At 32.6% G+C, this 12664-nt stretch overlaps 1 protein-coding gene across 1 annotated transcript; it reads left to right on the top strand.

The window, feature by feature from the left end:
- Positions 1-163: 163 nt before the first annotated feature.
- LOC128547791 (uncharacterized) lies at positions 164-3851 on the top strand. Its single transcript, XM_053520984.1, has 3 exons — positions 164-228; positions 2145-2437; positions 3215-3851. The coding sequence occupies exons 1-3, from the start codon at positions 164-166 to the stop codon at positions 3739-3741; spliced, it is 885 nt and encodes a 294-aa protein (XP_053376959.1). The 3' UTR covers positions 3742-3851.
- The last annotated feature ends 8813 nt before the right edge of the window (positions 3852-12664 follow it).

Genomic DNA, 12664 nt, shown 5'->3' with positions numbered 1-12664 from the left:
AATGAAAATTCTTATGTAAATATAACTAATATTATGGGAATACCTTATGTACACATTCAACATAAAATCACACATGGGCCTTCTCAGGTTTTGACTGGCCGTGTAAGCTTAAGTCAAGTCGCAGGTCTTTAGGCTAAGAGGGAAGGATCTGGATAGTGCTGACATGTCGGCATTCTCTGATCCTCGACTTCACCCGCATTGGGTACCGGTAGATGGAACATTATCCATGTATATTTCAACAAATATGAAAAACGTGCTGTTACTAGTAATAAATTCCAAGACGCTTCATTGAATTATGTGAAAGACACAGCGTGGAACATGTTTTCATCAAGAGCTTACACACATCAGTATATGAAACACAGGTTGACAGAAGAAGATTTTGTTGATAGCTCTGTAGTTAGAACAAGTTGTGGCCAGCTATAAATGAGCCACGCAATGAGAAAACCAACATATTGCATAGTGCATTCGCGACCAGTATGGTTCCAGACCAGCCTGCGCATCCGCGCAGTCTGGTCAGGATCCATGCTGTTCGCTTTCAAAGCCTATTACAATTAGCGAAACCTTTAACGAACATATCATATGTAGGTTTTCTCATGGCGCGGCTCAAATCATAATCAGGCTGGTGCAGTTTCTTGTAGGAATCGTTTGATAGATTGTTCACTTGATCAATTTGTAATGCACTGGTTTTGTAATATCAGAACGAATTCATTTGGGGCCATTTACGGTTAGCAATGGAATGGATATTTACAAAAAAGATTGAAAGTCATAATCATGTGCTTTTATTCATTACTTGGACAATAACAAGAATTATTTGACGACAAAACAAAGCTGGTTTATAACTTTTCAATGTTTGAAGATTCAGAAATACGGTAAATTGCTATCAGTTGAATACATACAATTCCCCTCTGTTTCCATTAAGAATAATGATATACGCTTAACAAATGTTCTTTCGCAACACTTGATATTTCTGCAATAATAATTTTGATAATACACAGTATGTTATTAATTTTGGATCAAAATTTTAATAAAAATGAGTCTTTTTCATCATATAATTTCATTTGATTTATGAATTTAGATAATTTTCCGTAAAATCACAAAATTAGCATACCCCAGCCACCTTCACCACTAATAAATGTCCCCAGGGAAGCATTCGGAGCATTCCATTTAGCGGAAAGCTAGAGGTTATTTTATAGGAACACCATCTGAAAAAATTAATATAGCTATGAAATAAACTTCCCATGAATGGTAATGAATAGTTTTAACAACAATAATAATGTTCAATTTCACTTTTATAAAAATCACATTTGTAAGTAGGGGTGAGGGGATTGTATTGGGGTACGAACCTTTATGTGAAAGAGATAATTTTTGAGAGGTTGTTTTAAGAGGTTACATTCTTAAAATGAATAGAATATGTATCATCACAACATTTGATATTCTGTAGATTTTGATATATGTAATTGTGAATGTATTGTTCTAAAAGTGTGACAAAGTTCAAAAAATGATTTTAGTCTGGTTAAAGATATTGCCTAAATGCCCAATAATGCTATAAAATATTTGTTAATGTATTAGGTCAGAATATTTATTAATGGTGTATACCATTAAAAAGAATATATTGATGTCTGTGATATGATTTTAGAAAATGTGAATCTAGCATTAATCCTGTAAGATTCGGTATTTTTGCTCTTCAGATCTGTCGGACTATACTTCTTAATGAAAGATACACGGTTTTTTAGGCGATTTTCTGAATTCATAAAATCGGTTAATTATTGAGAACAGCATTTTTTTGCGTCTGTAAATCAAGTTAATCGTCTTATGTGTCATCGTTTCTGATTGGTCAACGGTTTTTATTCTTTTTAAATCTATTGGTTTTTTTTATCATAATCATTGATAGGCTTATTTTTGTATTTTATAATTCAATTTAGACAAATTTCTTCATTCTGTATTTTTTCTTAGTTGGATCACGTCTAAAATAATTTTGAAAAGTTTTTAATACAGAAGTATTTTCGTTGGCAAATTTTTTTATAATTTATACAACTTACAGTCATGTAGAAACGAAAGGAATTTCGAAATTTATTTGGACAATACAAAGTATTAATTATTTCGTAGTTTTCAAAATTTTTCAATATGTAGGGGTCTGAAAATAGGAAGTCTGGTAGACCAACAACACGCCATGACTACGGTAAGGTCAACGAGATAGGATTCGGAGATGATGACACTGGAAATCCTTCCGAAAATTCGGACAACCAAGATGGCGCTACCGCCATTTCTACCGCCGTTTTCAGCCCAGTGAAAAATAAGAAGGATGAGACTTTGGCTCTTCTGCAAAGCCAGTTACAATCGTTGGATCAAGAAGAGGAGGAGTTGAGGAAGGATGCAGAAATTACAAAATTGCAGAAAAGGATCGAGCAGAAGAAAAAGTCAGTAGCAGATTTACGAGGTGAGAATAAAAACTTTAATTCTGTTGAAGGCAGTAAAGTTAAAATAAGAATAAAACAACATTTCATTAAACAAGCAGAACCTATTACACCAAAGATTTTTAGTGAGATTCATTCCATTTTAGATATGTCAAATAAAAATGACATTGTTTATTGGTGTTTATTTTTGTTTGCCTTTTTCTTAGTAGCTAGAAAATCTAATTTAGTACCAACAAAAAAAGCAGACATTGAAGTTAGTAAATTTTTATTAAGAAAAGATGTTACTCCTTTCGGAGATCATTTGTGTGTTAATTTCAGATGGTCAAAAACTTTGCAATTTGGAGACAGATTACTTCAAACTCCTCTCTTGAGGTTACCTAGATCTTGTTTGTGTCCAGTTGTAGCCTATTACAAAATGTTAGAATTTGTTCCTACCATTAGAGATGATCAACCTTTATTTTCTCTGGATGAAAAACATATGATCAATTATTATATGTTTCAAAATAAATTAAAGTCTGTTCTTGCGGAACTAGGTTATGATCCGGTCAGTTTTTCCTCACATTCATTTCGTAGGGGGTTTGCAACTTTTGCCTTTCGATCGAACGTAGCAGCTGATGAAATTCAGATATTAGGTGACTGGAGGTCAGATGTATATAAGAAATATATTTCTCTTACTTTAGAAGACAAACTTGATATTATGAAATCCGTAAGTGATAAATTAAATTTTTAATAAGATAAGTGGCTTTAAGCATTCTAGTGTCCTCTTAATAATTTTTTTTTGTTTTTCTTTTCTACTTCAGTTTCTCACATAAACCAACTCAGGAACCCGAAAGTGAAGAGGTGTCTAAGTCTGTCTGACTCTATGGCTAAACATGTAACTGACATTCGTGAAACAGACATACGGTCTTATCCTGGGATAACTATTGGACATTTAACTTCTAAGATCATGAAGGGTTCAATAAATTTAAATTATGAAAATATTGTTATTCATGTAGGTACTAATGATGTCAATAACTTTTCTTCGGGTGAAATTTCCTCTCTGTATTCTAACTTAATCACTGCGGTCAAGACCTTCACAGATAGTTCTGTCACAATATACTTGTCCTCTATCTTGCCTAGACCAGTAGATTTCTCAGAAACAGGACCGAAAGTCAAAGAGATAAATTTATCTCTTGAAGCCATTTGTAAGGATAGGAAGATTAAGTTTCTAAAATCTTTTCGTCCCTTTCTCAAAGCCAATCAGCCTCGTAGAGAGCTTTACGCCATCAAAGATGGCGGCTTACATCTAAATTTAGAGGGTACTAGAAGGCTAAAGCATTTTTTATAAACACAGTAGCACATATGTAAACACTATATGAATGGAAGGTTGTAATATAGTCTTGTTAGAATTGTTACTCAGTTATAATTGTGTATCTGTGTATTCTGTAAGTTGTTCTATTCTCATAGAAAAATTTTTTTATTACTGCTTAACTGAGTTTCACTTCACAATGGATATAATATATCAAAGGAAGATGGATATATTCACAAAGTAGTATGTTATACTTTGGAATATGATATTTCTAGAGGAAGTAGTAAGCAACATTTCCCTAGAAAAGGGACAGTACACTAACAGTCTAAGACTCGAATGTCTTACATTTATGTGTTATTTAAGGGATTGTATTCCTTTACAAATAGTGATTGACAGTATATACTTCACTTTAGATAATTTATCAAAGGACATTGGTATTATAGACTTGGGCGTTTAGAATTTTATTGATCTAACAACATGTACTTCACTTCAGATAATTTATCAAAGGAAGTCTATCTATTCACAAAGTAGTATTTTATACTTTGGAATAAGGTATTTCTAGAGGAAATGGTATGTGACGTTTCCCTAGAAAAAGGACAGTTGTATTATAGACTTGTTATTTAGGAATTTAATTATTTAATTCATTTCATACAAGAAAAGACATTATTTTCATTGCTGTGAATCATAGTAGTTTCTTTATACTTACTTTAAAGGTATGAATACCTTTAGATTGAAACTGAGTACATTTACTTTACTTTTATATATTTATTCAAAGAATCATTGTGATTAGAAGTAAACATTAGTAGTTGTCATAATTATAAGAAATAATACCTTTTAATAAAAATGGAATGCATTAAGTGCAATAACTTCACTTTGTATAAATTTATTCAAAGGAAGTTGATTCAGTTTACAAAGTAGTATGTCATACTTTGGAATAAAATAATTTTAAAGGAAATGGTATGTAACGTTTCCCTAGAAAAAGGTTGGTTATTGTAGTAGTAATAAGGTTGTCTTTGTGCATTAAAATTTATGGAATATTCTGTTAACAATCTCATAAAGGACATACATTCTTATTATGAGTTCAATTTTATAGGAAGTTTGGTGTAAATTTACAATTATCAATACAGTATATATAGTATCTGTAGATATAGTATCTGTAGATGGTTACATATATGTTTCTTTGAGATTTTGTTATATGTAGCAATTGCTGGGTTTGTTTATGTAAATGTATAATGTATTAAGTTTTTATGCTGGGCCTGTGGGTTGGCGTTTAGTTGAATATTTATAATGATTACTGTCTTATTTATGTAGATATTCAGTTTTCTTATACTGAATAAGTTTAATTTGTAGTTGACAGAAGTCAGTAGTGAATGATAACTAACCTTTTATATGAGAAATGTACTACTCTGACTCAAAAAATTTGGTTAGTTCATATATGTATGTTGTGTTATTGTTAAAACGTGATCTATATGTAACCTAATAAATATTTATTATCATCAAAACTTTTGGCCTTTCCTTATAAAAAAGAGTGATCATTTAATTTAGGCGATTTTCTGAATTCATAAAATCGGTTAATTATTGAGAACAGCATTTTTTGCGTCTGTAAATCAAGTTAATCGTCTTATGTGTCATCGTTTCTGATTGGTCAACGGTTTTTATTCTTTTTAAATCTATTGGGTTTTTTTATCATAATCCTTGATAGGCTTATTTTTGTATTTTATAATTCAATTTAGACAAATTTCTTCATTCTGTATTTTTTCTTAGTTGGATCACGTCTAAAATAATTTTGAAAATACCCGAACCCGCCCTGCCCTTGATATTACTGTATATGTGTTTATAATTTCATGTAATATTTATATGTTTACTTGTATATTGTTTGTTGTTTATTTGATTTCTGATAGTAAGCGTTTAGTTGAATATATATAATGATTACTGTCTTATTTATGTAGATATTCAGTTTTCTTATACTGAATAAGTTTAATTTGCAGTTGACAGTAGTCAGTAGTGAATGATAACTAACCTTTTATATGAGAAATGTACTACTCTGACTCAAAAAATTTGGTTAGTTCATATATTTATGTTGTGTTATTGTTAAAACGTGATCTATATGTAACCTAATAAATATTTATTATCATCAAAACTTTTGGCCTTTTCTTAAAAAAAAGAGTGATCATTTAATTACTGTTTATTAAGTTTGAATATCATTTTCACTTTCGGTCTTATAGCTAATCTTCTGTATGCAAATGTTATACATTGGCAGAAAAATAGTATCAATAACATTATTACAAAAAACACAACCCAGAAACTTGTTTGACTATATCCACTGGACGGCATTGCCTGTTCGTACAATTTCATGTACCCTGATGTATCATTAAGTTGCCACCATTGGTCTATTTTAGGATAAGACTTCCGGTGTGTGTCTAAATTGTGTAACCAGTCACAAAGTCTACAGTAAGCATTTTGTTGCATGACGTCATGGCCTACAGTGACATAACGCCTTTTCCGCCGTAGATATTTTACATAGACATCACGGTTGGATCCGACGTAGTTCAAATAATTTGCTAAAAGTTTTGGTGAGCTAAAATCTGCAGAATTAATTACTGTGCCGTCCGGGACTATTTTATTGTAGTCTGCCATACCGTAAACAACAGGTATGATGTCTCTAGGGAACCAGTCAAATAACTTCTCTGTTACATAATCTGTGTGAAATGTATTCTCGAATGAAAGAACAAATTTATACTTCTTGACAATGTCTTCTATACATCCAAACTTTCCAGACTTTTTGGGACACAAGTTCTCCCCACATTTTCCTAAGATATCAACATTGATGTGGTTCTTTAATTTTTCTACATATTTTTCTCTTTTTGATTTTGTCGAACAGTGACTCACTAGCCAAACAGCATCTTTTTCCTTTCTTCCATAGATGGCATCGTAACTTTTTTCATTGTTTTCTTGTTCTAACAAAACCTTAGCATCATCACTCGCGTGTCGTTTATGAAGAATTTTCCCATATAACATTGGTATATCAGAATCTTTCCTGTAAGTCATTGTCCAGTTAAATATGTCACGAAACTTGACTGTGTTTATGTAATATTCTGGTGAGTGAACTATATTTGGAACTACCTTTGAGAACCAGTCCAGATCTACCTCTTTCACAGTTTTGTATGGTTTTGACGGGGACATCATACTGTCGTACATACCAAGATTCCACCACGTTTCCCGTTCAGCAAAAACAAATACCTGAAAATAGTTTTGATTAGAATTATACTGGATTTCAGCAGGATCCTTATAGTTATAGAAATAGAATGTCCTTAACAAGATTGTCTGTGACTGCTATATCATGGACAGTGCTCATGCTGTTGGTCGTGTTCTACACATAAATATTGTGCTTGGCTGCACTTATAAAGGAAGTGTTGGTCAGTTTGTTATATAGGAGGTCAAATCATAGAATAATCTTGTTAAGCTCTGAAGGTCATATATTCTTCTTGATCGCTTGTGTTTATAAAATTTAAATCAAGTTTGAAACTGGGTCATCTGGGGTAAAAATTATGTCAAAATTAGTAAAATCATAGAAAAGTATGATATCACACATCAGGCAAGATTTTCTACCTTATCATATCTAGATCACCAGGTAAAATCCTCAAAAAGCTTTTGAAAACTAGAGGTTGTATTTAATTTACTACTTTGGGTATGTGGAACCTGGTCAAGAATGTTTGTCTTTATGAAATCTAGGTCGATTTCAAAATTGTCATCACCTGTGATCAAAAACTAGGTCACAAATCATAGAAGAAGCTTGTTACTACTCTAGAAAACATATAATCCAGCTAAAGGTCATATTGCCAAACTGAAATCAATTCAGTTGCGAAACTGAGCCACCGTGGCTTAAAAGCTTGGTCACGAAGTTAAGTAATAGATTTATAATAACATAAGAAATCGTATTTACGAATCAGATAATAGAAATATATTAACATAAATCATATTCTGGATGAATCTTCAGGAAAGTTCCATACTAAATACAACTGTACAGTTTGGCAAGGTCAATGTCAAACAGTCATGGTCATATGAGTAACTCGGGACCGTCTATTAACAAGAGACAAGCTGCTTCCTCAATATTGTGTGCATTAACCTGCAAACATGTTATGATAATTTACATTCCCCTAAAACATCATAGTAAGTATTTACCGGTAGAGCAGCCTTTTTTCGTATCAGTTTTCGGCTTTACTTTTGCAACATCCAAATTCTTAAGGTCTCTAAAGCAGTTGAACTGTGTAACATTTTGTCCAGTGAAACTTGTAGATTTTTTTTCTTCAAAGTTTATAATGAAAGTTGCTTTATTCTAACAAAGATATTCTGAAGTTTTATAACAACACATTGTTAAGTAAAGTTGAAACTGGATGTTTGATGTTTGGAATGGCTAGACTTTACAATAGAAAAATAGCTTTTCAAAACTATATCCTGACGTTTATTCAAAACTAATCAAGATATTGATAACATAACATAACATAACATAACATAAATTTTATTAATCTTAAGCATAAACAGCTCATCGACATAAACACACATAAATATTCACAAGCATGCGTAAAAACATATATAGAGCAAAAACAGATTATATATCGAGAAACACATAATGCAAAATTCTTCTGACATAACATTGCATTAAAGTTTTATATTTAAGTTAACCAATCTCAATTCTGATATTAGATTGTCTTCGTTTAAAAGCCTTAGTAATGAATAAGGCTAGCTTATTAAGCACTGACTTGTTTGAACAATTTAACAATTCGATAAATTTGTAAACACTTGCATTCCTATAGTAATACATTTTAATGTATTTTTTTTCCTTAAGTCATTCTACAATGTACATTTTAAAATGAAATGGAAGTCATCCTCTATATCATTTAAAGCACAAAACGAACACAGTCTTTCATTTCGTGGAATTGGGTTTGTACTATATCTAGCTTTCTCTATTAACAGATCATGTGAGCCGAGTCTTATTTTAGCAATTGCACGTTTATATTTCAAACTGTTTAACACTTCAAGATATTCAGCCATTCCAAACGTTTGTTTAATGTAGAACGGTTATGACATGAATAGTTACATCTATGAAATCAAGGAAAATCTTCGAGTCTCTGTGGACGAGCGATAAAGATCGCTGACATCAAATAAAAAAGTTTATAGTTTTTGGGGGCAATGCCCCCAGATTTAACAAACCGTCTTTCAATTTTCTTGTCGAGCTTCTGACCAAACTGACAACACACAGAAAACAAGTTCCAAAGTATTTACCAAACATAACTTTCATATTGCATTTTGCAATTATATTTTCGATCCAGATATGATTAAATAGATCTACACATTTTATATCAACAACAGTATGTGAAGAAAACTAAACTTCATTATAAATATAAATTATAATAGATCTTCTTAAGCGTAAGAATAATAAAGACGCTTGATTTGATCACGTGATCGATTCTGAAACCGACACTTGTTTTGATCATGTGACCATTCTGAATTCCAATAATTAGTTTCAATACGCTCAAAAAATGAGTTCATGGTTCTGCGTGAAAATAGCAACTACCAAGGAATTGCAACGCCACTGATAAGCCGATAGATTATTGATTTTTTCATCACCGTGCCTCGACACTGTTGTGGATGTGTATTAGGTATGAGGTCAGAGACCACCAATTCAAAAAAGTACAGGGAACTTACTGGGAATGAGGTAAAGGTATACCTGGGAATAAGGTAACGTCTGTGCGTTCTGATTGGTCAGTCATGTAAAAAACCCAGGAAGTGATTATTTTTTCAAAATGGATATTTTTTCACTGCATTTACAGTATTTTATTATACTTTTTGACAAAATTTGCTACATTTTATGTGTATTGAAAAAAAGTTTTATCAAACGAATTTCTCCCGCCATGTCAATGATGTAAACAGGGGGTCATCTCATTCACACGAAAATTACTTAAATAAAGTATCACTATTCATATGTTTTTCGTCCTATGTTTTGGTAGAACTAGGATAGTTCTTGAAAAACTTGTAATTAGATATACATGTTTCGATGAATAGAAGGCCGTACACGCCATAATGTTACAATGTAAGTCTATGGGAAAACAATTGGTGGTCTCTAACCATGAAGGTATTAAATGCCTCCGCTACTATTTTTTATATAAAATTAACAACTTATAACATATTTTTATCAAGATTTCTAGCCTTTCACTTCCTGCGAGACTACCCTTGTCTTGAAGGTATGTCTTTAGGCAATCAAAATATACCCAAAAAATATGGGGTTGACCATAATGCAGTGAAACCATGGTCACGTGACTGAGACACGTGATGAAAACGCTAATATTGCGTAGGTAGACATCAGGAAATACCTACTTTCACTTTCATTTTACAAGGCAGATTCAAATCAACTTTTGAAGCATATAACGTAGCTTAAAATCATCTGCGGACATTCCTTTTTACAATCAAGCATCAATAAAGCTTATATGTGGCATAAAAATGGCCTTTACTAGGTGGGAAAATTGCACCATATATTGATATGGACTACATTCGAGTGGACCACGGAGGCATATCCGGCTAATTGCCCCCTTCATGCCATTAATAATGATTATGGAGAAACTTTATCAGTTTGCGCCGATCAGTATCGTTTATTAGTAGGCGAATCTATAAATATGCGGCAACATCCTATAGATCCCGATTCGCAGTCTGTTAAAATATCTTTTCTGTGCAGGTGTTATTCCTAAAATATTAATTCAGAAAATACAGTGCTGAAATGAAATACTTTTCGCATGTCTAAGAAAATATTTTCAAGAGATGTTATTTATAAACATTAATACTATATAAAAAATAATGATGATAAAAATAAAATAAAAAACCAGTGTTTTACTTGAAATAGAATAGGTAGAAAAAATTCATTACTTATTCGTCAGTTGAAATTTATGACTTATTTTGTTCGGGGAGGGGAGGAGGGGGGGGGGGGGGGGGGGTGGAGGGGGAATTAATTTGACAGTTTGATTTTTTGTAATTATTATCTAATCTAATAATCTTCAGCAGATTTTTTCTCTCATTGTTCGAATTCGTATAATCAACTATGAACAGATTACTTCTGTTTTACACCAACTATTAAGAACATTTTAAAGCTTAAAGGCATATTTATGTACTTGGACGGACCGTCCTTATTCGTGATTGTTTATTATGTATAATTATATATTTTGATCTCGAAATCAGCTGTAAATCGTTAATCAAAATGTCTTGTCCACATAAATTGCATAAAAATGAATTGAATTTCAAATAGTTACTGAAATTCAATACACAATTGCACGGTGCATATCCATATCGGCGGACTCTTTGCGAAATATGCTTTATCGGCGGTTTCTTGCGTCGGCACCGGCGATTCTTTGCTATAAACAGGTTGGCAGTTATAAAAAGTCAGATAAACACAACAAATTAATTAAGCTATAACGTTTCCAGATAGTCATTAGCCTAGAGCCTCTCTGTGCGTAATGCAGAGAGCCTGCCTGTGCATCAAAGAAAAAAACAAAAAACAAAAAAACTGGTATGCAGAGGGACCGCCGGTGCCAAGACAAAACCGAAAGTAAGTGGTTTTGAAAAATTCCATTTACATTTCGGCCTATTTATCTTTATTATTTGGAAGAATATTGATAAATGAACACAAATAGTGCGCTTGATATGTATGATATCAAAGCAAAAACTGGTTAAGGACTGTGGAAAAAGTCGGGCTAGTGTTCCATGTCAGTACACCATCAACAACTTTCATCGGGTTGCGAGGAAAACCGCTGATAATTAAAAAGTAAACACTATAAAATATAGAAAAGACAATCTAATGTTCCGTGCTCTTCTTATTTTTGAGCAGCATACCTATGATCATGGATGGCAGCTCGATTTTTCGCCTCCCACACCAACCTGGGCACTGTTTATAGCAAAAAATAGCCGGTGCCGATGTAAAGAAACCGCCGATATAGCAGATTTCGCAAAGAGTGCGTCGATATGGATATGTATTGTGAATTGGAGAGGGCATCCTGAATATACATGTCATCTAGAGATGGTTTGAATCCATGGAGATGTTGTCAAAAGTTATGGCATCAGAATCTTGCGGGCATGCAGTAATTTCAATTGGAACCACAACGCCACCGCAAATCAGGAGAGATATGTTTTTTTTTACTTTTTCCTGAAATCCGACCTCACTATAGGGCCAATAGAAACGCGCTTATTCTGGAAAAGTACAGCATTTCCCAAACTGAACATGTGCCCGATTCTTTAGTCTAAAGATCAAAACATTATGTATATGACGTGTTTAACATAATTATAATGTTCTGGAAATCCTTGAAAATGGACCGAAGGAAACATTCATTCCCAGATTTTTATTTTTAAAAAAAAAACGCCATATACGCTGATCAAACTGATATTTATCTGCAGGAAAATTATCGTTTAACGTAAAAAGTGTGCTAAATACTGTTATAATTGCGCGTACATACACGTATTTCATCATTTTTCAGACCGAGTAATTTTTGCTATGGGAGGTAATCCACCACTCCGTGATGATAACTTGCCACAGGTGTCCGTTATATTTTGGGCTTATTTTCTTGGTAATTATCCCTGCAGATATACATTTATGTTACCAGTTTAATGTATTTCATCTATTTGAGGGTGCAAATGGTTTCTGATGGTGATATTCGAAGGCAGAACCACCAGCAATCTTGTTCTTTTTCCACGGGCGTTTCGTATCCTAATTTACTCGAACCTAACCGTATACGCCAGTTCGGTAGGTTCATTGATATGACGAATCACGGTTTTCATAGTGTTTAATGTATTTATTGTATCATGATATTGATAGTTTGAAATACAGGTGTACATTAAATAACTTAAAATTGAAACAGACAATGTTATTTTGATCAACAAACATAACAAACAATATGAATAATAATATCATCATATATCATGT

Source organism: Mercenaria mercenaria, chromosome 13 (assembly GCF_021730395.1).
Source record: "Mercenaria mercenaria strain notata chromosome 13, MADL_Memer_1, whole genome shotgun sequence".
Taxonomy (NCBI): Eukaryota; Metazoa; Mollusca; class Bivalvia; order Venerida; family Veneridae; genus Mercenaria; species Mercenaria mercenaria.
The sequence above is the reverse complement of the archived record's forward strand: the minus strand, read 5'-3'. Positions and strand labels throughout refer to the sequence as shown.